This window comes from Cucurbita pepo, chromosome LG04 (assembly GCF_002806865.2).
Source record: "Cucurbita pepo subsp. pepo cultivar mu-cu-16 chromosome LG04, ASM280686v2, whole genome shotgun sequence".
NCBI lineage: Eukaryota > Viridiplantae > Streptophyta > Magnoliopsida > Cucurbitales > Cucurbitaceae > Cucurbita > Cucurbita pepo.
In genome coordinates, this window is record NC_036641.1 from 92872 (window position 1) to 119239 (window position 26368).

The 26368-nt window shown below is 36.1% G+C and overlaps 2 protein-coding genes across 7 annotated transcripts in view; one reads left to right on the top strand and one right to left on the bottom strand.

Moving 5' to 3' along the window:
• LOC111793081 (exportin-4) overlaps positions 1 to 20351 on the top strand; it is a 32717-nt gene extending 12366 nt beyond the window's left edge. Inside the window, exons 10-32 of one of the 5 annotated variants that reach the window (XM_023674801.1) lie at positions 2474 to 2585; positions 2675 to 2761; positions 2895 to 3033; positions 3402 to 3498; positions 3581 to 3643; positions 3748 to 3857; positions 4841 to 4945; positions 7270 to 7343; positions 9181 to 9256; positions 9685 to 9918; positions 10885 to 10956; positions 13586 to 13657; positions 13741 to 13805; positions 13892 to 13994; positions 14170 to 14301; positions 14672 to 14815; positions 17230 to 17337; positions 17413 to 17463; positions 17545 to 17622; positions 17705 to 17818; positions 18282 to 18478; positions 19384 to 19453; positions 19682 to 20351. In XM_023674801.1, the coding sequence (XP_023530569.1) occupies positions 2474 to 2585; positions 2675 to 2761; positions 2895 to 3033; positions 3402 to 3498; positions 3581 to 3643; positions 3748 to 3857; positions 4841 to 4945; positions 7270 to 7343; positions 9181 to 9256; positions 9685 to 9918; positions 10885 to 10956; positions 13586 to 13657; positions 13741 to 13805; positions 13892 to 13994; positions 14170 to 14301; positions 14672 to 14815; positions 17230 to 17337; positions 17413 to 17463; positions 17545 to 17622; positions 17705 to 17818; positions 18282 to 18478; positions 19384 to 19453; positions 19682 to 19870 (2492 nt within the window). In that variant the 3' untranslated portion in view covers positions 19871 to 20351. Of the gene's footprint in view, positions 1 to 2473; positions 2586 to 2674; positions 2762 to 2894; positions 3034 to 3401; positions 3499 to 3580; positions 3644 to 3747; positions 3858 to 4840; positions 4946 to 7269; positions 7344 to 9180; positions 9257 to 9684; positions 9919 to 10884; positions 10957 to 13585; positions 13658 to 13740; positions 13815 to 13891; positions 13995 to 14137; positions 14302 to 14671; positions 14816 to 17028; positions 17134 to 17229; positions 17338 to 17412; positions 17464 to 17544; positions 17623 to 17704; positions 17819 to 18281; positions 18479 to 19383; positions 19454 to 19681 lie in introns of those variants that run through there. The other 4 variants (XR_002814872.1, XM_023674802.1, XM_023674803.1 and 1 more) reach the window with 4 other exon arrangements.
• Positions 20352 to 20979: 628 nt separating this feature from the next.
• LOC111792612 (probable low-specificity L-threonine aldolase 1) lies at positions 20980 to 24563 on the bottom strand. 2 transcript variants are annotated; one of them, XM_023674126.1, is made up of 10 exons: positions 24413 to 24563; positions 23150 to 23601; positions 22950 to 23061; positions 22753 to 22803; positions 22580 to 22651; positions 22018 to 22150; positions 21874 to 21932; positions 21424 to 21524; positions 21268 to 21334; positions 20980 to 21180 (listed from the first exon to the last, which is right to left on the bottom strand). In XM_023674126.1, the coding sequence occupies exons 2-10, from the start codon at positions 23590 to 23592 to the stop codon at positions 21142 to 21144; spliced, it is 1077 nt and encodes a 358-aa protein (XP_023529894.1). In that variant the 5' UTR covers positions 23593 to 23601; positions 24413 to 24563; the 3' UTR covers positions 20980 to 21141. The 2 variants fall into 2 exon arrangements, with proteins under 2 accessions (XP_023529894.1, XP_023529895.1); XM_023674127.1 differs by lacking the exons at positions 21268 to 21334; positions 21424 to 21524.
• Between the last annotated feature and the right edge of the window lie 1805 nt (positions 24564 to 26368).

Sequence of the window (26368 nt, forward strand, 5' to 3'; positions counted from 1 at the left end):
TCTCTACAGCTAAAGCCAATGCATCTAAACTGGGTTGTTTGTCAAGAATAAGGCACCGTCTACTCTCTTCTGCTTGAAAAAAGAAAATTGTTACTTCTAGGGATGGTGTTTCCCCTTTTTCGATGTTTTGTAAACGAACTTGGTCAAACTCATGGTTGGACCTACCAAAAATCATAGACAACACATGATCTGCTTCTATAAATTTCTTCAGTATTATGCATGCAATGCAACTCATCTTGAATACCTGAAGTTCTTGGCACAATGTTTGCAAGACTATGACATATTCAATAATAGTTTTTCTTCCTTGCTTTCATGGCTCTAGTCATTATTTTGATTTCATAGATCTGTGTAACATGCCTAGCCTTGGAGTAAGTGCGATGAATGAAGTCCCATATAGTTTATGTATTCTGTAAAAACATTCATGTATTATTGATGGATGACTCAGTAGAGTCCCATAGCCATGATATTATCATGGAGTCTTCCTCGTCCCATACATTAAATCCATGATCTATCTTTGCTGGTCCTAGTTCAATAAGGTGTCAGAGTTTTCTTTTCCTTAAGGTACATCTACTCAATTTGAGACCATTTGATAAAGGTTTCTTTGTTGAGTCGGTATGACAATTGAATGAGTTGAAAAGGTTACCCATCTTTTGGTCCATAGGAACCTCCTTTACTAGTGATAAGATTTCGGTTCTCCTGACATGATGAACTTGTGGGTCTTAGTTTGGAGGGAACTTTAGTCGTAAAGAAAACTTATCCAAGTCGATTACAACAGAATCCTTCCTTGCTTCGTGCTAGGCTACAGTAAAATAGTAGATGGAAACAGTGGGCTAGCTGGACTTGCGGGATGGACGAGCAAAAAAATGTTTCTGTGAAAGCGGAATGGTCTTGCTGGACTTGAAACAGTTGTTGTGATTGGACTTGTGGAATGGATGGTAAAGACGAGCGTTGCTGGGCCTGTGGAATGGACTTGCTGGAAGGGGAGAAATCAGATGGGTTCGTTGCTGGGCTTAATTGCTGGAAGGAGAAATTAAATGGGATGGGCTTGGCTTATACCAGAGGAGAAATTAAATGGATTTGTTGCTGGGATTAACTGTTGGGCTTGTCTTGCTGGGGTAGCTATCGCGTTGAAATAGTATTGCTGTTGTTGGGCTTAATTGGGATTAAAATGGGAGAGTATTGCTGTTGCTGGTCTTTGGCTTGCTATTGAGGAAAGACAACAGGATTTGAAAGCTATTGCGTTGCTCTCTGTTGCCGGACTTGCGTTGTGTTTCTGGGAGAGGACTTGAAAGCTATTGCATAAGTTCTGTAGTCTTCTGCTTGAAGATCTTACTCAGCGGTAATATGATGAAAGCATTGTTGAATGAAACTTGGTTACGATGGCGACAACTATGAATGCTTCAAATGAAATTTGATCACAGAGGATGATCGGTAGCTAAGAAGGTTTCACCGATTGGATTACGGTTTGGTATTAATCCAATTTTTAAAGTAGAAAATGCTTCTGTACCATATATTACAAATCTAAATTATCTTGCTATTTTTTATATTTCTTTTGAGAGAGGTACATGTGTATTTTATAGTGTAAAAAAACTAACTAAATCTCTAGATATTAGGTAACAATAAATCTAAATAAATTCTTAGTTACTAGATAACCATACTGATAAATTAGGGAGGCCACTTCTCTTATGTAATGGGTTTACACAAAATTTTCTTACAATATTGATCGACATTTTATCAAGGAGAAATTAGAGAAGTGGATAGTATGCATTAGTTATGTACCCTCACAACTTCATGTAGCAGATATATTAACGAAAGGACTTCACAGCTCAATGCTTCATGAGTTAGTATTCAAGTTGGGAATGGATGATATCTATTCCTCAGCTTGAGGGGGAATGTTGAAGGAATGACCTTGATTTAAGGAATAATTGTGTAATTCATAGCCTAGTTAAGAGATATTTGTGTAATCCTATTAAATGAGGGAAGTAGTTAACCTCCCTAATTTATATGTATTGTTACATAGTGTTTAGGGATTCATTTAACCTTTTTGTATCACAAAAGGCACATGTGCCTCTCTAAAAGTTGATATGGAAAATTGCAAGATCATTTATACTTGCAACACTATATATTATATATAAAAATTGCACCCCTCTCCGCTCAGGCTGGCTTTTTAAGCCTGCATCTTGAGGCAATCAAGGTACATTTGTCCTTGGAGTGTACCTCATGCTTTGAAAATACTGTTTTTATGATTTGACCCTCGGGAATCTTTTTTTTTGTAATCGCGGGATTTGGTGGGGATATCTTTATCTCTCCTATATGTTGTATGTCCTCTGTTTGTAATTAAAATTTTATTCCTGTTAAAAAATTATGTTTTATTTGACTTTTTTTTTTGTTTTTATCTTTTTATCTTTTATTGACTAAGTATTCTTGTTGATAAAAAGTTCCTGTTTTAGTAAGAAAGTTGTTTAATGATCAGATAATGGGCAGATGCATGAAAATCATCTATTACAGCTTCTTTTGGGGATAATACAGTGGATCAATCCTCCTGATGCTGTTTCTAGAGCAATTGAAAGTGGAAAATGCGAAAGGTTAACTTGCACTCCAGATTTCTTGATTATCCTTCAGTGTTAAATGCACTTTCCTTTTCTGATGTACACTATCTTTTTCTTTGGTTAAGTGAGATGCTTGATGGCTGTCGTGCATTGCTGTCCATCGCAACTGTAACAACTCCCTTTGCGTTTGACAAACTACTTAAATCAATCAGGTGAGTAAAGGAACCCTCATTATGATACAGTAATTCATTTATAGTCATGCGTGGTTATTCTTCCATTTTTTTAATTTATATTAATATATATGGTTTATCAAATTTGATTGGATTCTTTTCTATTGATATTCAGGCCATTTGGCACGCTTCAACTATTATCTAGTTTGATGGGTGAAGTTGTAAAGGTTCTTATGACCCATAACAGTGATGAGGAGACATGGAGTTGGCAAGCCCGTGATATATTACTAGACTCCTGGGCTGCCCTTCTCGTAGTATGTAGCTAACACTGTTTAATAAATTATCGTGTAATTAATTAAAGTTTATTCTTTATGGAGAACAATGTAGTTATGCTCCCTTGAATAAAGTTTCTTCTTTAAAAATGTTGCTTTAGATTCTCATGTCATAGTTTTTAGATGTCTACGTACTGTTGTCTCTATCTTTTTGCCTCTAAAAGGTCTTATTTATTGATGGCTTCCAGAAACACTATTGCTTGCAGTTAGTTGAAGAATAGTTGCAGTTTTTAATTGGACAAACATTTATCTGTATATTTTATATATTTCTGAGATTGTGTAATAATTTTGGAACTAATGATTGCAATTAGTAGCCAAAATTTAGATATCTTTTCCTTTTCTCTCTTCAGCCAATAGAGAGGTCTGGTCAGAATTCATTGCTTCCACATGAAGGTATCAGCGCTGCTGCTAACCTGTTTGCTCTGATTGTGGAGTCAGAGCTAAAAGGTAGTTAAGTTTTCCCACTATGTTTGAGAAATCCTTTCTTTAAAATAGTTTATATTATTAGCTAATGGTGATGAGGTTGCAGCCGCATCTGCCTCAGCATTGGATGACAGTGTCGAATCTGAATATTTTCAAGCTTCTGTTTCTGGTAAGAGAGAATTATAGCAAACTAGTTTTCCGAACAGTGTTGTCAATTTTAACAGTCTAGCTGTTATAATTTTAGTTCTTATTTGTATTTTCTTGATTCTACAGCCATGGATGAAAGATTAAGTGCTTATGCTCTTATTGCAAGGGCAGCAATAAATGTCACAGTTCCCTTCCTCATAGGACTGTTTACAGAGCGTCTCTCCAAGCTTAATCAGGTTCCCCTTTTCAAGCATCAAGGATATCTTTATGGATCATTCTATGATGTCACCTTCTTCTTATCAGACATAATGGGATTTTGTTATTTGATTTCACATTTTAAAGGTGGAAAAAAAAAAAAAAAGGATTAGACATTGCTAGATTTAATCTGAATCTGATTAGTAGTTCGAGTTCATCAATCATTTGACCCATCTAGCTCAAGGGCCACAATCATCCCAAGCATTAGAGTCAGTAACTGATAAAGTCTATAGCGTAAACTAATTGATATATATTAGACGAAGTACAATGACGATTCAAAAGGTTCTCATCTTTAAAATTGCAATTTTTAGGTAAATACTTGATGTGTATGTATGTTTATTTTTATTTTTTTTAAAGAACCTTAGCAGCCACATGTTGTCTAGTTGTACAGGTCACAATCCCCAAAATTGGAGCCAGTATAGCTCAGTAACAAAAAGTGTCCAAGTGCCTGATCAAGCTTAGAATAAACTCTTAATGCCTATTAGAACAAAAGAAATAGTTATTTGGAAGGTGTTTACTTTCAAGATTTATCAACCTATCTGAGCTCTTGATGCTTCTATTAATTAACCTGTCGGTCTCCCTTCTGCTTTTGGGTATACTCTTCCTTTGGCTGCATGTGTTTAGCATCTTCATTTAAACTGATATAGTTAGTAATGCTCTCTCAATCTGACACATTTAAATGCCCGTGAAAAGAATATTCCAAACGGGGTGAACTTAGTACCAATCTATATATCTTTCCAAGGGAGCTTGTTAGAGGCTCTACTCGAAGATGAATGATTTTATTGAAATTCTATATGTGATTCTAGTTCTATTATTTCACTCCCATAAATATTCAGCTCTTTAGGTATCCTCCACGTCTGTGAAAACAAGCCTTATTTCTTAACTAATTATTTTGTTCTTTACTTCTATTATTACTGCCTGCACGGCATGAAGATTTATATACTTTTGTTCATGGTGTTTGTAGGGCAGGGGCACCATGGATCTAACTGAAACACTGGAAGAAATTTACTCACTTCTGTTAATAATTGGGCACGTGCTAGCTGATGAAGTGGAGGGGGAAACACCATCGGTAAGCTCTTTTCAGGCTAATTATTATGCTAGTTGCATGGTTTCTCTTTTTGCCTCGATCTACATTGGAAATTCGTTAGTAATCCTCGTAATATTTACCATAGAACCCCATTTTATGTACTTCGCTATTCCCTATCTTTATTATTTTGAGATGTTTAGCTTTAAGTATTAAAGAAGGGAGTTATTCACTTTTCAATTTTCAGGTTTGGTTATCTTGGGTATGTTGTGATAACTATATGTTGGTTTTTGCTTTTGTAAGACCCATCTTCTAAATCAAGACTAAGCGATCACTACATGTATGTCATAAATTTTTTATTTTTAGAACTTAGTCAATTGAGCATCTATAAGATAGAAAATTCCAAGACATTTCAAATGTTTAATTGAGATCCCATGAAAACCTCAAATCATAAATTATAAACTTAAACATTAAGCCGTTACTACATGTATGGGCCATCTCGTGCCCATGCCATGTCATTTACGGACTCCGTACCGGATAGTAGATGTATGATCTAACCTCCGACACATGGGCTTGGGCACAATACCGGCACACCCGTGCATGCTGCCCAGTACTATCTTTGAAAGACCCATTTCAAAGGAAGTTGCCTAAGACACTTGTCTCAAAACGCTCACCCTCACTGTGATACATACATGTACCACAGGGTAGCTCGCTTAGACCACAAGGCAGGGATGGTGGAGAGCTGATACCATGGCTCCCAATTATAGTACATTTTGAAGCATTTTCAATCCTCCTCAGGTAGACGTCATTTTGGTGAATGGTCATACAGTGTTGACCAAATTTGGCGAGCATTCATATTTCATATGGACGGACTTGACTAAAAAATCGCATGCCCAAATTCCCTTCGGAACCCCGACTTTCGAGGTGAAGGTCCGGGCCCTACCTTACCCTTCAACAAGCCTATGTTTGGCACTCGTGTCTACTTGTGGCCCTTATCTTGCTTATGTCTCGTCTTTCTCTTCAATGTCCACTCTGTGTGGTGGGTTAAATGATGCACTGTCCTCCTCAGTCGCATCATGGCACTCGTGTTGTCGCAACGTGAGGGTCACACCCCGAAGTTGTTGGACTTGACAAGGAAATGGTTACTGTGTTAAAGTTCAACCGGAATGAAGGAGAAGCAAATCACAAATGAGGAAAAAATTAGCCATGAGAGAGAAAAAGCTAATTGTGTTGTTTTTTTTAATTCTATTTTTTTATTTATACATATTGCCAATCCATACGACGGTTGATGGAGTGATGTGGCGTAGCTTGCTCGCTGGATAGGGTAGACCCAAGGGAGAAAACAAAATTGATGAGGGATGAACTGAAAAATTAGAGAAAAATGAAAGAAAGGAAAAAAAGAAAGAGGAAAAAACAAACCAGAGAACGTCAGGTACTGAGTTGATGGTGAAATGCTGATTAGGTGACAACGGAGGAGAGGAAGATCCACGTCTGGGCTACTGGAGTAGCAGTGGCAATTGATGTCACGTCAGGAAGTTGAGAATGTCTGACAAATAACGTGACTGGAATGCTTTGACAGTTGGTCTGCAAAGCGGGTTGTGACGACGTTGCTGCAAAGGCGATCAGATGATGATGCGACTATGAGAAGAAGGCAAGCGACAACCAAGGATTGAGTTGATGGCAGGAGGAAACCTTACGAAGATGCTTGTTTAGTGTGTTTCCCCCTTTTCATTTTTTAAAAAAACCTTAACCTTGACCGAATCTTTGACCAAGTCAAAATTCCTAATCATCATCCAACCATGGTATAAATTTCCCCTCGACCTCAATTCGATGAGTCCAACGTGTCCACTCAACCTAAATTGATCGCATCAAAGTCAATTGGACTTCAATTCCAAAGATTAATTAAAATAGTCCAATAATTGAGAGCAAAACTTACAATTTTACCCTAACGTGAAGCTCGGGCATTACAACTTTAATATTTTCCTTAATTATATTTATTAGCTGTAATTTAAATGGTAATCATGTGTATAAGAAAGACCCTTTGTATTGATTTTGAGAGAATAGACAGTTATTCTTTTCGATTCACTTTGATATTAGCACTATTGGATTTCTGTTTCTTTTAATTTCTATTTATCATTATTCATTTAATGATGCCATCACTAATCAACGAGAAAATTGAAGGATTGGAGAATTATAAGTGAATTCATTTCCTTATGTTTTGATAATTTCTTTGGAGGTTACTGTTGTAATAGAATAAGCTGTTTCCTTATTTTTAATTTGGTACTTGCATTTCCTATTCTTATTTTATATATGATACAAATACTGGTTCAAGCTGGAAGATTAACTTGTTTATGCCACCCTAAACACAGGTTCCAAATGCTATACAGTCTCAGTTTAGTGATGTGATGGAAGCAGAGAAGCATCCTGTTGTTTCACTATCTAGGTAAGTATTTGTTCTACTGTTGCTATTGTTATTATTTTTAAACCTGTGGTAGAAGCTTATATTACTTTTGCAATAAGTATACTTATTGTGGTTCTGTTTAAAGTTCTCTGGGGTATTTTGCTGAGGTGCTACAAGGAAAACAATGGAAAATTATTTTTGGGTGGAATGCCTTCTTGTAAATAGGCGTTAGTCAGCATTGTTATTATGTATGGGAGTTTACCTTGTTATGTAAATTCATAGAAAGATTGATCTTTATTTGGGCGGTTCTGCCTTGTTAGACTTGTTATAGGAGATTGGTAACTTGTAACTTCTCAATGTTTATGGTGGAAAGAAGATTTCTTTAATCTAATGGAAACACTTTCTCCCGATTGGCTCAGTTAGTATAGTTTCTTCTACGTGGGTGAAAATGGGGTTGTTGAATGGAACTAGAGAGGTTGGAGCCAAAATGATCCTACATATTAAGTATGCTTATAATCATATGATGATGGCTACACTTGTGAGTTCAAGTGAGGTTTAGATTGGTGTCCGGTAAAGTTGAGTTCGATTCTCCCCTTTCTTTGGAATAAATCAGAAAGATGGTTTTTAAGTTTGATAGAAAAAGTACCCTGGTCTCGAAGGTTGTTCTATAGCCTTTCTTCAGGATAATTGGGATGGTATGAAGGACAGTTTTGATGAGGTTTTCAGGGAGTTCTATGAGAGGATATCTTGAACAGTTCTTTGAATGAGACCTTTGTTTGTCTCATCCCTAAAAAGGAAAGGGCGAATAGGGTGAAAGACTTCAAGCCTATTAGTCTAGTTACAGGCGTGTATAAGATCATGGTGGAGGTGTTGGCAGATAGATTAAAAAGGGTTATCCTTTCGACAATCTCTAGTTCTCAAGGTGCTTTTATTCTTAGTAGGAAAATTCTTGACTAGCTAATGAAGCTAATTGAGGATTATAGATGCTGTAGACGGGATGGAGTTGCATAAAAAAGGTTATATTCATCATATCCGGTAATATCCACTCCTTTGATCCACTGTGGAAAAAGTTTGGGTTCCTTGGTTGAATTGCCATTCTTTTTTGAAGATTAGGCTGCTTATCTCTGTTTCTTTCTTCAATCCATTTTCTTGATATCTGTTTTGTTGGAAAATTTGTTGTTCCAACGTAAATTTTTCCAATTGTTGTGCCATCATGCCGATCTTTCTTTGAATTTCGCCACATTTGATCGTGGTTCTCCTAATAAACCTTCCAGTGATAGCAAGTATTCAGTAGTCGATTTAAGGAAAGAACTTTAGGTGGGTTTTCCAGGCCCAAATTCTTGGGTGCTTTGATTCCAAAACTTGGTGTAAAGAAGGCACCGGGAAAAAGGTTAATACGTTTATTTGTCAAATTTGAGACAAGGATGGAAGAAAGTAGAGTTCTAGTTATGGTGGGAAAGTAGCATGTGCTGAATCTAAAAATTGTCCAACTAAAGGAAGATTGTGAAGTACACAAGCTGTAGAGGTTTCGAATTCCTTTTGAAAAATTATGGTTGAAAGAGGAATGATAGAATTATGGAGAAGTTGAATTTACCATTGCTTTTCTTTGTGAGATCAAAATATTGACAATTTAATGTTGGGGGTGGTTTAAGTTTTAATGTAGTTGGATCGATTTAATTAGTCTATGTTCTTTATTTATCTGTATTTGTTACACTTTGGTTCATACTATGTTCATTAGTGACTTTCCTTTTCTTTTAATAGTTCAATGGGGTGGAGATTCAATAGATGCATAATATATTAACTATTTGATCATTGCACTTAGATTGGCAACAACTCCATTTCTTATAAAATGAAACTAATGCAAAGTCTTCTCGTACAGCTTAGTCATTAGGTTTTGTGAGCAATGTTTGGACCACCAAACTAGGGCATCAATTTTCAGCCCTCGACTTATGGAGGTAGAGTTCTTTGTTTTTGCCATAATAGTGCTTCATTCTATATCTCTTCACTTTTTATTTTGTTTATATGACACTCCCAACTGAACTTACCGTGTTGTACAAGTATAATACACCAAGCTATAAATCCTCTCAAAACTACCACTTAGAAATACTAGAGTAAGAACAGGTGTGTAAAGATAGGCTGTAAGGTCTCGAGGGAGCATAAATTTTTGCCATGTGAACCCAATAAAAAAAGATATGGTCCAGAAGACTATTTATGGATCTAGCTCTACTATTCAAGAGTTTGTTCACTGTTATTTCTTTTTATCATAAGAAAACCAAAAAGAGGCCCTCACAAGCTAATTGTTAAACACAAATAACTGTTATTTCTACTTCTAATAGCTTTATGCTGTATCAGTTCGTTTATTTGAGCCAATGTATTGGTGCAGTCAGTTGTATGGTTTCTATCAAGATGGTCATCAACATATTTACTTCACCCCGAAGAAATCATCACTAGCAACTGCAATTATGGTAAAGAACATGATCATTTCCAGACACAGCATACCAGGAAAGTCTGTTACAGCTTTTTTGGAGAACATGGCCAAGGAATACCTATACTTGACGTTATTATTTGCATATCAGCAACTACACTTTTGTCATATCCTGGGGAAAAAGACTTGCATGTATGGATTTCCTTTTCAATTTTCAATGCTGCTAAAATTTTATTGAACATTTCATCATAAGTGGTAATTCTTATTGTATTTATTTTTAAATATTACCTCTTGAGGAGATTTTTGAAGTAGATTTTGGTTACATTCTTGATGATCATCAAACCAAGTTCTGAATCCCTGTCCTGAATATGTCTTCCAAAATTCTTTTAACAATGGTTTGTGACAAGACAAACTAGGCAAGCATAAAATCTTGAATTAGTGTTGTATTGAGATGATATATGAAGGCAGGGCTCTTCAGTCATAAGAAGACATTAAAACATGTATACCTAGATAAGTTTGATTAACAACAAAATGTATACCAAGACAAGTAATCATAACAGCAACCTATAGTCGTGAACAGATATTAAGAGATGCATACAAAGACATGTATACCAAGATAAATATGCAAGGCTAATGCTCTTCAGTTGGCTTGTGAAGAAGCATTTAAATAGTGTGGAAAGTCTCTTCTCATTTCTTTCCAAATAAATAAACCAGATAACTGTTGAAGAATCAACATTTGTTAAAGAATCTGACCCCGTCTCCTGTAAAGGTGACTCAGAATGACCTCATCCAACATCTTGAAAATATTCAACCTCTGAACAACGGTGATCTGAAATCCCATAAATGGTCAAACTTTGGTGAAAAAGGGAATGACCACAGTAAATGCTATTTGCTGTTTAGACAAATATCTCCACTTGAAAAGAGAAATGAAGAAATCACAGTGAATAGTGATCATATAATTTTGAATGAAAGATTGTAAGCAAGCATACTAGCGTGTCATTCTCAAATCTAATCTATTTTCTTAGTTAAGCATGTTGCATAATGCTGCTTTCTGTTGATCAGAGGGGCTAGAATACATAACTTTAGTTATTAAATACGTATATTGCTTTGCATTTATTGTTTAGAATGTTCGTAGTGTAATAATCTGGAATGTAACAGGCACTCACATGTAACCAACTGCTTCGTGCACTTGTTCGTCAGAAACATATTTGCAATCATCTTGTTTCACTGGTGAGTTAGATGGTCTTAATAATTCATGAAAGTTCATAAATGTTTCTTTCATGTATTCTTAATCTTTGAACCTGAAATGAAGCTTTTTACTAAAGTGCTGACAACTTTGGGATATGTTTTTGATATTTTCCTTAACACTATTTATTTGTTGTAGTTATAATGTAATAATGTGTGTACGTTTTTCCTCTTATGTTTTAGGGTTTTCTCCTACTTAAGATAGGTCTCTTGTAGCCATTGTGATGATGAGAAATAGGCAAGTATTCTAATCATATTATTATTGATATCTGACATAATATTAGATTAGACATTAAAGCCTTATAAATATTCAACCCTTACCTTAACCCTAATTATTGTTTCAACTGCAACCACTGTCTGCCTCAGATCCAAGCAACCACGCGACTTCACAAATACTTGTGTGTGACTAAAAATCCTTGCACCCTTCGAAGATTTGTGTAACAACCCAAATCCATCGCTAGCAGATATTATTCTCTTTGTGCTTTCCTTTTTGGGCTTCTCTTCAACAATTTTGAAACGCGTCTGCTAGGGAGAGGTTTCCACACCCTTATAAAGAATGCTTCGTTCCCCCTTCCAACCGATGTGAGATCTCACAATCCACCCCTTGGGGGCCTAGCGTCATCGCTGGCACTCGTTCCTCGCTCAAATCGAAGTGAGATTTCACAATCCACCCCCCTTTAGCCCAGTATTCTCGCTGGCACACCTCCTAGTGTCCACCCCCTTCGGGGCTCAGCGTCCTCCCTAGCACACCGCCCGATGTCTAGCTCTGATACCATTTGTAACGGCCCAAGCCCACCACTAGTAGATATTGTCCTCTTTGGGGGGCTTCCTCTTTCGGGCTTCTCCTCAAGGACTTTAAAATGCGTCTGCTAGGGAGAGGTTCCCACACCCTTATAAAGAATGCTTCGTTCCCCTCTCCAACCGATGTGAGATCTCACAACCCACCCCCTTTAGGGCCCAGCGTCCTCGCTGGCACTCGTTCCTCTCTCGAATCGAAGTAGGATCTCACAATTTGTGACCCCAACTAGAAAACTTGTTGACTTTAACATCTTTGCTGGTCGTTTCTATCCAAGATTTGTGTTGTTCATTCAGCCACTTGTGTCTGTTCGATTGTTCTCTCTTTGAATAAACAATATATTTGAAGACAAGCCATTGGTGACTAAGGTCCTTGACACACATCTAAATTATCACTGTCCAACTTAATGAGGATAATTTTCATATTTGGTCCCAAAGTATTCAAATGTATAATTGTAGAAAAGGGTAGAACGAGTACGAGAAAAAATTCCTAATAAGGACAATCCTTTGTTTGCGCTACTTGGGGTGCTGAGTATTCCACGCTATGATGGGTGGGCCAACTCTATGGTTGAGCGGATAAATTGCAACTATATGCCTTACTTAACTGTAAAGAAATTATTGGACAATGTGAATGAGATGCATTTCAACTTGGGCAATCAATCGCAAGTGTTTGAGCTGAATCTCAAATTGAGAAACATTGTCAAGGAGGAGATACAGTTACCAAATACGTTCACTCCCTGAAAAAAATTGGCAAGACCTAGATTTATTTGATACTAATGAATGGGAGTCTACTAAAGATCAAACTCACTATAAGAAAGTTGTGGAGGACGACCATATCTACAAGTTTCTTGTTGTCCTCAATGGTGACTTCAATGAGGTTAGAAGTAGAGAACTTGGTAAGAATCCTCTCCTATCCATTAATGAAGTTTATTTTGAAGTTTGCAAAGAAGAAAGTTACTACATTGTTATGCTTGGCAAGAAACCTATTAGTACAATTGAGACCTCTACTATGGTGGTTCAGGCTACTCCAAATAAGGCTTCTACTTAGCTCACCAAACCTCGATTATGTTATGACTACTGTAATAAACCCCAACACACACGTGAGACCTGTTGGAAAATCCATGAGAAGCTTTCAAATTGGAGGAATACCCAGCAAGGTGAGAAGAGTACAATCAATCTGTCCTCCACGTCCCTAAATTAGCTTATCTTGTTCCTGTTAGTAAAATTTCTAAGGATGCTAACTGACATGTTACTTTCCTTGAAACTCATTGCGTCTTTTAGGATCAAGACTCGGGGAAGATGATTGACCATGTTAGAGTCCTTGATGGTCTCAACTATTTAGATAAATTGCCAACTAGTGATAATGAAGCTTAGGGCTTGAGTAGGGGTAATTCTCATACTATTAAAGAAACAATAATGCTTTGACGTTGTAAGGTGGACCTCGAAAAAGAAAAATAAGTTTTCTTAGTTAAATTAAAGGTTGAGTCATTGGGTGTACCTGCAGAGGGTAAATTTTGATTTCCCTTTGTTTTAATAAGCAACATAATTGCAACTTCGCTGTAATTTCTTTGGAAATCTCATAATAGCAGATTTTGATAGCCTTTTTGAAAGAGCATTTCACTCTATATCGATTGATCGCATCAATGCAATCTTTTGTCCAATTATAAATTTTTTAAGTTTATTCTGTGACTCATCAATGCAATCTTTTGTCCAATTATCAATTTTGTAAGTTGACATTTAAACCCTTTCTATTCAAGCTGTTGATACAGTATGCAACTTAAAATTATTTTCTAAGAGGTCTATGTTGTTTATTCTACAGGATTCCTGGCGTAATTTAACAAATGCTTTTGATAATGAAAAAAAATTGTTCTTGTTGGATTCCACTCACCAGGTAATATGGCTTTGTATGCTTTGACAGTCCAGCTTACCGTTGCTTTCCCACTTGAATAGGTAGTCATTAACTTTTTTCTTCAGCGTTCACTTGCTCAAACATTAGTGCGTTCGGCTTCTGGGGTGAGAAATATAGAATCATCAAATCAGTGAGCACTGTAATCATTTGCTATTTTCTCATTTGCTTTGTTCTTCATTTAGATCCTTCCCATGATCATGATTTAAATTTTATAAGGTATGTGAGGGATCTTATGGGCCATACAACAACACATCTTGTTGAAATGGCTAGCAGGAAGGACTTAGCAAGTATTGCTCAACAACCTGATGTTATGATGATGGTAAGTTTTTTCTAATATTAGTGTCCTTTGTATGGGAAGTTTCCAGTCTCTTATGAAAAAAGGATACTGGTAAACTTTTGGTCAAAGAACTTTGGAATTCTTCTTCCTAAAGTTTTGATGGGACTAATGATGGAGAAGAACAGTTCTCCATTAACATTATACATTATATTTGCAGATAAGTTTTTTGTTGGAGCGGCTTCGTGGAGCTGCTTGTGCTTCAGAACCCCGTACTCAGAGAGCAATTTATGAGTTGGGATTTTCTGTCATGAACCCTGTTTTGGTTCTTCTTGCAGTTTACAAGGATGAGGTACACAAATTTGTGCATCTATATTGGTTTCATGCATGCATAAACACTGCTGAATTCTCTAGTTTTAGAAGTTAAGGGGTTTATTGAGCTACCGTTTGAAAATAGTTTTTTCCCTCTAAAATTTAGAAAGGTGTTCCATTTTCATCCTAAATTTGTTCTCAAATTGTTTTCTTGAACTTATATGTGGCCGGTTAAATGATTTTAGATAAGTGGTGAAAATTTGAATAGTCAGTTTAGTCAAATAATTTAGATTTTTTTGAACTTTTTGCTTATTTTGTGATAATACTATTCATTTATTTATTTATTTTGTGAGTCCTTGAAAAGATTTTTGTGTTGATTTTATATATACTGATGAATTATGTTTTATTAGGCGGCAGTTGTTTATATGCTACTGAAATTTGTGGTTCACTGGGTGGATGGACAAATTAGTTACTTAGAAGCTCAAGAAACAGCGACTGTTGTTGATTTTTGCATGCGTTTGCTCCAGCTGTATTCGTCACATAATATTGGCAAAGTAAGTTGCTACTTTATTTGACTTTGTAATATGAAGTTTTTTAAGAGGCAATTTGATTGATGATCACAATTTTCAAAAGGGATGTAATATCCCTCATGTTCACAAAAGGGAAGGAATGCATAACTATAGGAAGTAAAAATATTAGATGATTTACACCCAGATATAGCTTGATAAACAACATTATTGAAGAGTTTTGTATAATTTTGTGTCTTTTCCGCAAATATTTTTTTATTTCTTTATTTCCACATATTTCAAAAGAAAGTCATGATGAAGTTTTTCCATAGTAGAGCTTTTGCATTCTTGAAAGATTAGTACGTTAAGGTCATGTCCAATAGATCATTTACCTCCCTAGGAAATGTGAGATGCCATCCAAATATATTGAGAATCGTTGTCCAAAAATTCTGAGCATATGTGCCTTGCATAAATAAGTGGCTTTGTTATTTGTTTCCTTTCTTGTATAATGGACACCAATTTGGAGAAAGAGTAATATAAGACATTATTATTATTATTTATTTATTTTTTTGTTGAAGATTTTCATTGTGCTAATGACTTTGTGCGCTATTTCCCAAATGAAGAATTTCACCTTTCTAGGGTAATGTCCTTCACATATTGTCTTTGCTTGTAATGACCCAGATCCACCGTTAGCAGATATTGTCCTCTTTGGGCTTTCCCTTTCGGGCTTCCCCTCAAAGCTTTAAAACGCGTCTGCTAGGGGAAGGTTTCCACCCCTTATAAATGGTGGTTTGTTCTCCTCCCCAACCATGTGGGACATCACAATCCACCCCCCTTCGGGGTCCAGCGTCCTCGCTGGCACTCTTTCCTTCCTCCAATCGATGTGGGACCACCCCCAAATCCACCCCCCTTTGGGGCCCAGCGTCCTTACTGGCACATCGCCTCGTGTCTACCCTTCTTCGGGGAACAGCGAGAAGGTTGGCACATCGTCCGGTGTCTGGCTCTGATACCATTTGTAACGACCCAGATCCACCGTTAGCAGATATTGTCCTCTTTGGGCTTTCCCTTTCGGGCTTCCCCTCAAAGCTTTAAAACGCGTCTGCTAGGGGAAGGTTTCCACACCCTTATAAATGGTGGTTTGTTCTCCTCCCCAACCAATGTGGGACATCACATGGCTAGTGTGAGATTTATTACTTCTTTTTTTCCCATGTTCGAGAAGACTCGTCAGTGCTAGGGAGCCAAGTCAGTGAGTCTGCTTTGTTTGTCAATACCACTAGGGCAAGGTAAAGTCTTAATTCGGCCCATTTTGTTGCTTCATTATTCTTTAAATTCCTACCAAGTTTCAAGTCCTAGAATTTGTTGACAACATTCCACGTTTCTTTAATCGTTGCTTTTTTTGCTATGAGAGAGCCTTTACAAAAGTGGATATCACAGAGCTAGCACGGTGTTTTCAATCCATGAGTCGACCGATGTGTTTTCTCTATCACCTACCCTATGGCCAATTCGGTTGGTGATGATGTTTTGATGTTTCTACTTCCAAGGCCTTTTGCAGAAGATGTTTCTACTTCCAAAACATGTGTACCTCTTTGAAAATTAAGAAAAATGTGAGCAAGATAGTTTACACTTATAACATGGTATTAGAGCCATTCAATTTTGAGAAGTCTGATTAATTGGCATAGCTTTCATAGTTACCGATCTTTCACTTAAACTAAATTTATTGGGAGTCTTCACAGCCACCATTTAAGTCGTACTGTCTGTACTGTTGAAGTCGTGCCTTGACGTTGAAGCCGTGTCAGCGAAGTCATGCAATCAATATTGCACATAATCCTATCCAACATGATATGTCAAATCATATTGAAATTGATTGATTGACATTTTATTAAGGAGATATTTGAGAAAGGGATAGTCTGCATTAGTTATGTGCCCTCACAGTTCAATGCTGTACGAACAAAAAAACTTCACAGCTCAATGTTTCGTGAGTTCACATCCAAGCTGGGAATGGATGATATCTATTCCGCAGCTTGAAGGGAGTGTTGAATGAATAACCTTAATTATATCTGTGCAAAACCTAACATTAATTATGTTACCTAATATCTAGAGATTTAGTTACATATATTTTTATGTATTATTACATATTATTTAAGGATTTAGTTAGATTTATTTTTTTGAATTGTTATTTAGGGATTTAGTTAGTTTTTTTTGTATTAGAAAAAACACATGAATAAAGAATTATCATGTCTAGACTTTAATTGTTCTTCAAGGTTGAAGAGCCTTGTGGATTGACAACCAATAAAGACTCATTTTGATCTTTGGAGATAACGATCAAATTGCTTCTAGATCTTTATAATCCTTCCATGATCATAAAGGTCACATTGCTTCTAGATCTTTATTATCCTTCCATCTTCCATATATTATAGCAGTGGCTGATCCTTATACTACATATTTCAACCTTATGTAAACAGATATCAGTAAGCCTTTCAAACAGCTTACTTAATGAGGCAAAAAATGAGAAGTACAAGGATTTGCGTGCACTTCTTCAACTTCTTTCAAATCTTTGTTCAAAAGATCTGGTAAGAAATTTCTGTGGTAGATTCTATGTTACATCTGTTATGATTTTGTTGACAATCAGAAATTGGTTATTGTAGGTTGATTTTTCATCTGATAATTCGGACGTGCCAGCACCAGATATTTCTCAGGTAAGTTGATTTGCAGCCTGTGAGTCAGATCAATACATTAATAATAGGCTTGTACCGTGTTTTCAACACCTGTTTTTGCAGGTCGTGTACTTCGGTCTCCACATAATTAGTCCTTTGATATCTTTGGATTTGTTGAAATACCCAAAGCTTTGCCGGGATGTAAGTTCTTCTTATTCTGTTGAAATAACGACAATCTACACCATTGTGCATAAGGATGATGTTATACTCTGCTCCTCTGCAGTACTTCTCTTTGTTGTCGCATTTGCTTGAGGTTTATCCTGAAACTGTTGCAAAACTGAATCATGAAGCTTTTGCTCAAGTTCTTAGGACTCTGGACTTTGGTCTCCATCATCAGGTACATGAATGTTTGGCAATGATTTCCAGATAAGACATGAACTTATATTGTTGGTGTTCGGTTGATGGACTTGAACGTACATCGAAACCTTGATAGCGTGAGAAGCTTTGATATTAACATCAATCAATCAAATAGAGTTATACTAATGAAAATGATCTGAATGAGACTTCCATTGCGTACTAGCCAGAATGTTATTCGATTGGAGTCGGTGTGAGCAAATGCTGGGAAAAGATAATGAACTTCATTTTCATTTTTCTATTGTTTGGATTCAGTGTCACCAATAGTTGGAGTACATTGTAGCACCACAAAATGTTGGACAAAAGATAATTAACTTCATTTTCTTATTGTTTGGACTCAAATTCAATGTCACAAATTGTTGGAGCAAAATCTAGCACCATAACGTTCTTGAATTTTCAAGTGCTTGTTCATATTTCATTCTCTCACTCTTTCCCCGATTTGGCAGGACATAGAAGTTGTTGATATGTGTCTCAAGGCTCTGAAATCGCTTGCTTCATACCACTTAAAGGAAATCGCTGCGGGTAATCTTGGATTGGACTCTCAAGTGATTACGAGAAAGGACGTAGGTGAAGCTGTGCAGGAAGGTGTTCTGAGCGGATTCCTCAAGTCTCTTCTGCAGTTGCTTCTTTTTGAGGATTACAGGTAAACAGACACCTCAACTTGCCTATTATTCATGTGATTAAATGTAATCTTGAAGACATTTTTCTGATCATATTTGTTGAGTTATAAGGCCTCTCATCACTATCCTCATCAAACCCATCTCCTCCGGAACCATCTTCCCCCCACCTGTTGCTACGGTGGCGATTTCGCGACTCCCTGCTTTCAAACCCACCACCCCTCTCCGCAGCTGCTGTCTCCCTCTGACCCTCTTCTTCAAGCTCTTGTTTTTCAAATCCTTCAATCTGCCCAATTTCAGCACTATTCTCAGTACCCAAGTCTTCGTACCCAGAAATTTCAATTGCATTACCAATTTCAACACCCCAATCCCCAAAAGTCAAAAGTGCTTTTGTGAGCAAAAACTTCCCCAAGTCGTCCACCATACTACCATCTCCTCTCTTTTCTCCCGCATTGAAGCCCTCGAATCCTCTCTCCATCATGTTTCTTTGCAATCTCTCTGGCAAGTTGCCGCGAGTATAGTTCAGATAGAAATGTCCATTTTACCCGGACCCGCCCCGAACGAGGAGGGGATTCTCCGTTTAGACAAGGAATGGAGGAGGGAGTGGGGAACATTTTTTCTCAGTTAGATAAATGGGGCTGGAACGGAATTATATTTCTCGTCCCGCCCAGTTTAGTATAAATATATTTTCAACACATATTATATATATATATAATATAGAGTATACATACGGGAGAGAAAATGACATTAGAGGGGATTGAATATAAAACCTCCAGCCTGATACCAAATTAAATAAAAGCTTAAGCGGATGGATTATGTTAGATTTACTTATAATAATCGTTTTACAAAAAACTGAGTTTCTCAATATACAAGCTTCCATCACATTTAAAGAACACAGGCTGACATTTTATTCTGTTCTATGTTGTACCAGCCCTGACCTGGTGGGGAATGCAGCCGACGCTCTCTTTCCTCTAATTCTATGTGATCAAGGAATATACCAGGTAATCTGCATTAATAAAGTTGTCCCATACCATTCTATGAACTTTGAAGTATCTGTTGATTTTTCTTTTGGCTATGATATGTGATTTAACATATGGTTGCTTTGAACATTTGGCCAAATCTGTGGATATGGAAGCTGGATAGGCCATTTATAGAGGCATTTATCAGTTTCTGCTTTTATGATCTCCTCTGCCACGCTCTTAGTTAAATCAATAATTGTTTTTTGTCAGAAATTAGCCACACAGTTAATAGAGAGGCAGGATAATCCAACATTCAAGTCGAGGATTGCAAATGCCTTGCATACTCTGACCAGTGCAAACCAGCTTTCTTCTGTGCTTGATCGTATAAATTCCCAGAGATTTAGGAAAAATTTACACAACTTCCTTATTGATGTTCGTGGTTTTTTGAGGACAGTTTGATATCTTGATATAATTCGTTCTGTCATGGTGCATTCTCCAAAATTATCCTCAGCCAGAAGTTAGAAACAGATGCTGGCAGTGTTGCTATGAAGATTGAGCACTAGAAGGCTTCAGCTAGCTGCTCTCTTCACTCTTGCAAGGAGATGAACTACAATTTCTGATGCCCTTGTTTCAGGTAAGAACAAATTTAAACTTTGAAGGATTTCTGCTGAAAAGGCTCTCAGTTGTTTCTCTAAATATGGTGCATTATTGGCTTCGGTTTGGTGTTGGAAAATAATCCCCATTTTATGTTCTTTGGCTGTGGTTAGGCTGGAATGTGATGCAATTTTAGTTTAGTTTAGAACATTATTCTTGATATTTGCACAATTTGAAGGTGATTGTATAGTTTTGCTCTCTTATAGTTTTGTTTTCATCTCTACAAACTTGTAATTGAGAACAAAGGTTTGGAGATTGATGTTTTCAAGACGATTCTTCAAGACTTAATTTGATCGTTTAGCTTAGCATAAGATTCGACACTGTAAAAAGTAAAAAGATTGGTTGATCACACATTTTCATAAAATTAATCTACAAGAAGGATTATTATACATAGATATAGGACAAAAACGTTTGAAGTCATTAGAATTGTGTTCTTTATTTACCTCAAAGTACTTAGAAAATGGTTGAATAGGTGTTGAACTCGATTTATGGTGGTACGTGTTCACTATGGTAGGTTGCAAGCACATTCGAGTTGCATTCTACTTGAACCATACAAAATTTGAAAGAGTGAGATGTAGATGCAAATACTCGAGCCTTGCCTAATTGAGCAACGCTTTATTGATTTTTCCTTCTCTAGAGCGTTCCTTCATTAACGTTTCCATTTACTTTCATAGCTATCTTACCCGAAGTATGTTGGCTCTCGTAACCAATATCTTCGCCCTTTTTTCTTCTTCTCAGGTTTTTCTTGTTTTATTTTGTGCCATTTTTTACCATTCATACTTTTATTCATTGAATCATTGATATGTCAATGAGTTTATTATATTATAACTTATGACATGGTGACCGGTTTAACCTAATTTTGAAGCATAATGTGTAGTACGGTTTAAATTTTGGACCTGAAAAAGAATTCGTAGTTTAGATCGGAGAACAAACTTTATAATTAATATGGGGATTAGAAATGTGCCATAAGTTGTTTACAATAGCAAATGATATGAGCATGAAGATTGAAAAGCAACATTTTATTGCTTCATAATTGATAGCAAATTCCACATAAATAGATAGAGAGCTTTGTGTGATTAGTAGCCATTTTGAAGTGGATACCCACAAACAAATTGCTGCAAAAGTCCCAAGTGAAGAGTGTATTAGTGACATATAATTAAGTTTAAACAAGAATCATTAAACTATTAAATCTTGATCATCACCTTAATGCAATTTATGGTGTAATTAACATCACTTGCTGATATTTGATGATGAACAACAATTCTAATCCTGCAAAAGTTTTGGTTTTGAATTTTTTTTATAAATAAAAGATTGAATTAAATATTTTGTAACTAAATGTTTGAAGTTTTAGAGGAGACCTTGATGAACTTTCTTGCATCAAAAGAATTCCATGTTCTTCCAAGTTCTTACACAGTGACTCTACTGAGATTTTGGAGTCTTGTTCGATCTCAAGAAATATCTAATCATACAACAAAAACAATTACTACAAATTTCATTAAATAACATGAAGTTAAATGAGAGCTAGGCGGGGTGTGAAACTGGGTGGGAGATCAAACAAAAAATATAATCTCATCTTCGATCACGTTTAGCTAACAAGCTCTCCCATTTCCGCTCCATTTAAGTGTAGGTTATTGTACGTTAAATTAATCTCTAATTATCTAAGAGATTATAGGTTTATATGTAATTATGGTATTTATAATAATAAAGAAATAAATAATTGTTTATGGCATGCTCGTGTTGATACTCCGACAGGTTCTTTAAAGAAATCTAAACCAAAGAAATTATAAAATTTTGATAAAAATACTCACGATGTTTGTTTCAACTGATTTTGGATCCACCATTAATCCGTTGATTTGGTTCAATCCACCTGTATAATATTAACTCCACCAGATATAAGACGAAAAGAAAAAGATGAATAATTGAAAAGAATGAAGAAGAGCATGTAATGTTACTAGCTAGGAGTTTGGCATTGTGATGATCAGTTGCAAGTTTTGGGACATTGTCCTTGATAGCAACAAGCGCAGCTGCACAAAGGATGCCTATCTGCCTCATTCCTCCTCCCAATGTTTTTCGTACCGTTTTAGCCTAATACTCGACCATTTCAACCACCATTATCAAACGAGAAATACTTTCTAAATTATAAAATTTTCTTATTAATTACTTGTAACGATCCATGCCCAGAATTTAGATTAGGATTTAGAATTGAGATTCAACATTTATGGCCCTGATATTGTCCTACGACATTGTTAGGTTACTTATAAAGACTATCCCTGCAAACAAACCTGAGTCATTTGAACATGATTTGTCATTACTCACGTATTTTTTTAGGAAAATTCAATATGGGTCCTTTGAGTATGATTTAACCAACACGAGTTATTTCAATATGAATGCTTTTAATGTAAGCAAATAGTTCTTTTACTTAGATCCTTTGTAAAAATTTTGACCACATATGAACGATTTGGTCATTTAAAGTGACTTCTGTTGACATTAGTGACTAAAAATTCAAAACAATACCTTGACAACGAAGCTTTTGGAGCCAACAATAACTGACCCAACAGGTGCACCTAAACCTTTTGATAGACACACCTAACGAGTCAAAAATAAAAGTTATGAGACGAAATGATGTATCGTTATAGTTGAATTTTCTCCCTACGTCAAAGTTTAAAGCACATTACACTTAAACTTACTGATACTGAGTCAGCCGCTTGTACCAATCGATCAACTGAAACACCAAGTGCCTAAAAATAACATTTGAAAAATCTCGTAACTATGTAAGAAAAAAGGGGTCAAAGATCAAATCTATAGATTACTAAATTATTATATACTCGAACTCAAGAAAGGCTCATCAACTTTCTTTTTTTTTTTTTTTTNAGGAAATACTCACAATTGAAGCGTTGAAAATACGAGCTCCATCAATATGAAGTTTGAGATCATGTTTCTTAGCTAACTCTCCAACCTTATCAATATATTCTACGGGAAGACATTTGCCACCAGAACTGCATCGTAATCAAAGTTTTCACTCGTAATCATCGACTTTTCTTTCAACCAAAAAATGATACTCATCAAAGTTTTCACTTTTCTTACTTGGCATGTGTATTCTCTAAACAAATGAGCCTTGTTGTTGGGAAGAACAGCTCTCCCTCAGGATTTCTAATGGCAGCTTCGATCAAATCAATGTCCATTGTTCCATCATCTTTGTTCTTGACTGTTCTTGAATGGACTCCTCCAATGGTAGCAATGCCTCCATTTTCATAGACATGGATATGGGAATTGTCTCCAAGAATCACTTCACTCCCTCTAATGTCACAATGTACAAGAACACTTATGAGATTCCCCATTGTGCCTGATGGAACAAATAGAGCTGCCTCTTTCCCCATCAACTTTGCCATCTCTGTTTCTAATTTGAGGGCTAAAGGATCATTGCCCAACACATCGTCGTCTACCTCCGCAATCGCCATTGCAGCTCGCATTGCTTCGGTTGGCTTCGTGACAGTGTCAGATCGTAAATCCACATTTCTTTTCACCATCTTCGTCAACTATATCATCATAGAGTTCGAACATTTAAATTTCTTTCGATAACCATTTGGTTCTTTTGTTTTCTCATGAAAACTTTTTTATAATTTTGTTTTTACTTTTGTATTTTAATTAAAAAGTTAAATACTTGAAAAGGATGAAATTTCAAAAAAAGTTTCATTCTTAATAGACATTGTCCACTTAGACCGTTACATATTATCAGCTTCCCTGTTTTAAAATGCGTCTACTATGGAGAGGGTCTAATCATACTCCGATTAGTGTCTCGCACCGTCTAGTAACTAGCTATGATACCATTTGTAAGAGCTCAAGTACACCACCGCTATGATCTTGTTATCTTACTAGTGAACTTCTTTTCAAAAAAAAAAAATTATATTTTTCAAAAAATAAGTCCACTAAATATGTTTTTACTAATTCCTTGAAAAAAAAAATGATGCTAGCAAAAGTTCCTTGAAAACTTTTTTTTTTTTTTTCCAAAATTTATACCTTAAAAAATAGAAATGAAAAGAAAAAAAAACCCAAATAAAAACAATCACGAACACGAAAGTATAAGCTTTAGTCCTATAACGCTTCAACCTCGCACTTAGCAAGGCAAAAACGCTAGCGAACTTCAAAAACAAAGAAAAAATAAAAAGGGGAAACCTATTGAATTTAAACACGAGAAAATCAATATGATCGAGCTGCATAACGAAACATGCCTACATACAAAATAACAGGTAAAACGACGAGCAATCATCAACTAACAACAAAACGATAATAGAGACAACAAGTCGGGAAGAAAACATAACAAAAAAATGAAGGTTTTGTTGTTCTAACCTTTTGGATAAGGAAATTACACGACCAGTATTTGATCCTAGGAAACACCCACAAAGCTGGAGGAAATTGAAGGTAAGGTTTGAAACTAATAGCCCTTTTGGTGTTGGAATTTGGGTGGGATTTTTAATTATAATATATATTACACTAATATTGAGAAAAGCTGATCCAACTTTGCTGGCTGCTCCACTTTTTCCACATAACAATTTCAAATTTTCTTCTTTTTTTTTTTTTTCTTTTAATATCTTCCGGAGGTATTATGAGTATCGTTTCACTAAATTATGATCTTTAATGCAAGACCTCATGCATGTTGTATATCATATGTCATGTAAACGGATTACATATACAGTGCGCTAACCCATAATCTGGCTTAGAGGGTACGTATACGAGCCCATCTAATGGGTCCATGCACGAGTATGCGAACCGTACATGCATTCAACCTTTTCAGAAAAGAAATACTATGCATAATTATTCGAGATTATTGTTAAATAATTATAGATTAATGTATAATACTTATATATGACATGTTAATTGCTAAGGATAAGGATCAATAAAGTTTGGCTTTTAAGGGCATTATGAGTGCATCACGTATTATATACTTTATACTAACTTCCAATCAAATAAGGGTAAAGTTAAATGTGACATATTTATTTTTAAAATTTTATCGAAAAGTTATATAGATAAGCATGCACTTAAATATTAAAAGATTTCGGTTTATTTATTGGATGGACACTATTTAAACTTTTAACACTAAAAATAGACGGAGAACGAAACAATCCACTACGTGACTACGCAACTTTTGAACACTTCCCACCTCGAAAGAAAAAATAAGGGAAAGTGGTAAGTATAAAAATACTCAGTAAACAATCTACTTGTAGGTTTTCATGGCATTCAATCCCTAATAGGTTTTCACGAGCTTTTCTCTAGGCTCAAGAAAGTTCGGGTCTAATCGTACATCTATATGAGCTTCTATGTAGGTTTCAAAGTTCTAGAAACAACCATCTTTAAGTCAACTACCAGTGTTGTCCCAAGGCCCTCTTTAGGACCGGTTTACGGAATCGTGGCCTCAATCTTTGACCGGTTTCTACACGGAATAGAAGTACTCACCCTAACATCTACTTACGTAGTCTCAAGTCTCTTTTTAGGATTGATTTACGAAATTGCAACGTTAGCCTTTACTCATTTCTGCATGCAATAGAGACACTCATATTAAGATAACTACATGTGTAGCCCTAAGTCTATTTCCAAGACCGATTTATGGAATTGTGATGTTAGCCTTGACTCATTTCTATGCGCAATAGAAACATTCAACTTAAAATAACTACCTGTGTAGTCCCAAATCCCCCTTCAGGATCGGTTTACAGAATCGTGGTGTTAATCTTGACTCGTTTCTACATGCAATAGAAGAGCTAGCTACCCATGTGGTTCGAAGTCTCTCCTCAAGATTAGTTTACGAAACTGCGACATCAGCCTTGATTTCTCTGCATACATAATAGGTCGTGATAACATTATTCTTACTACTAATAAGCCTGTTAGGCTTTTTAAGTCATCCTTGTCGTGGAGGTCTCTTAAGTTCTTAGGTCATCTGTGCGATATAAATCTCATCTCGTGTTCTCGTGATGCTCGGGATCAACTCCTCTGGGCTAATCCAATCTCTGATTACTCTCACTCTTGATCCTGATGTACTAGGTTTATTAGAAACGTATTGTCCTCAGTCAACATAAATATCACCTTACCTCTAGCGTCCTAGTCTTAACATGGTTCACACATGCATGCTTTGTTAGAGCAGAGATTCCTATCGATCGTATAGAGCACAGATCGCAATATCCTATCCTCCATTCTAACACCGTGGAAAACATAGAAATCACCGTGCATTGTAAATTCTCATCCTAGGGACATTTTGGTAATTTTTCTTAACACATATAGCATTCTCATCCAAATAGCTATTCTAGAGTCTTA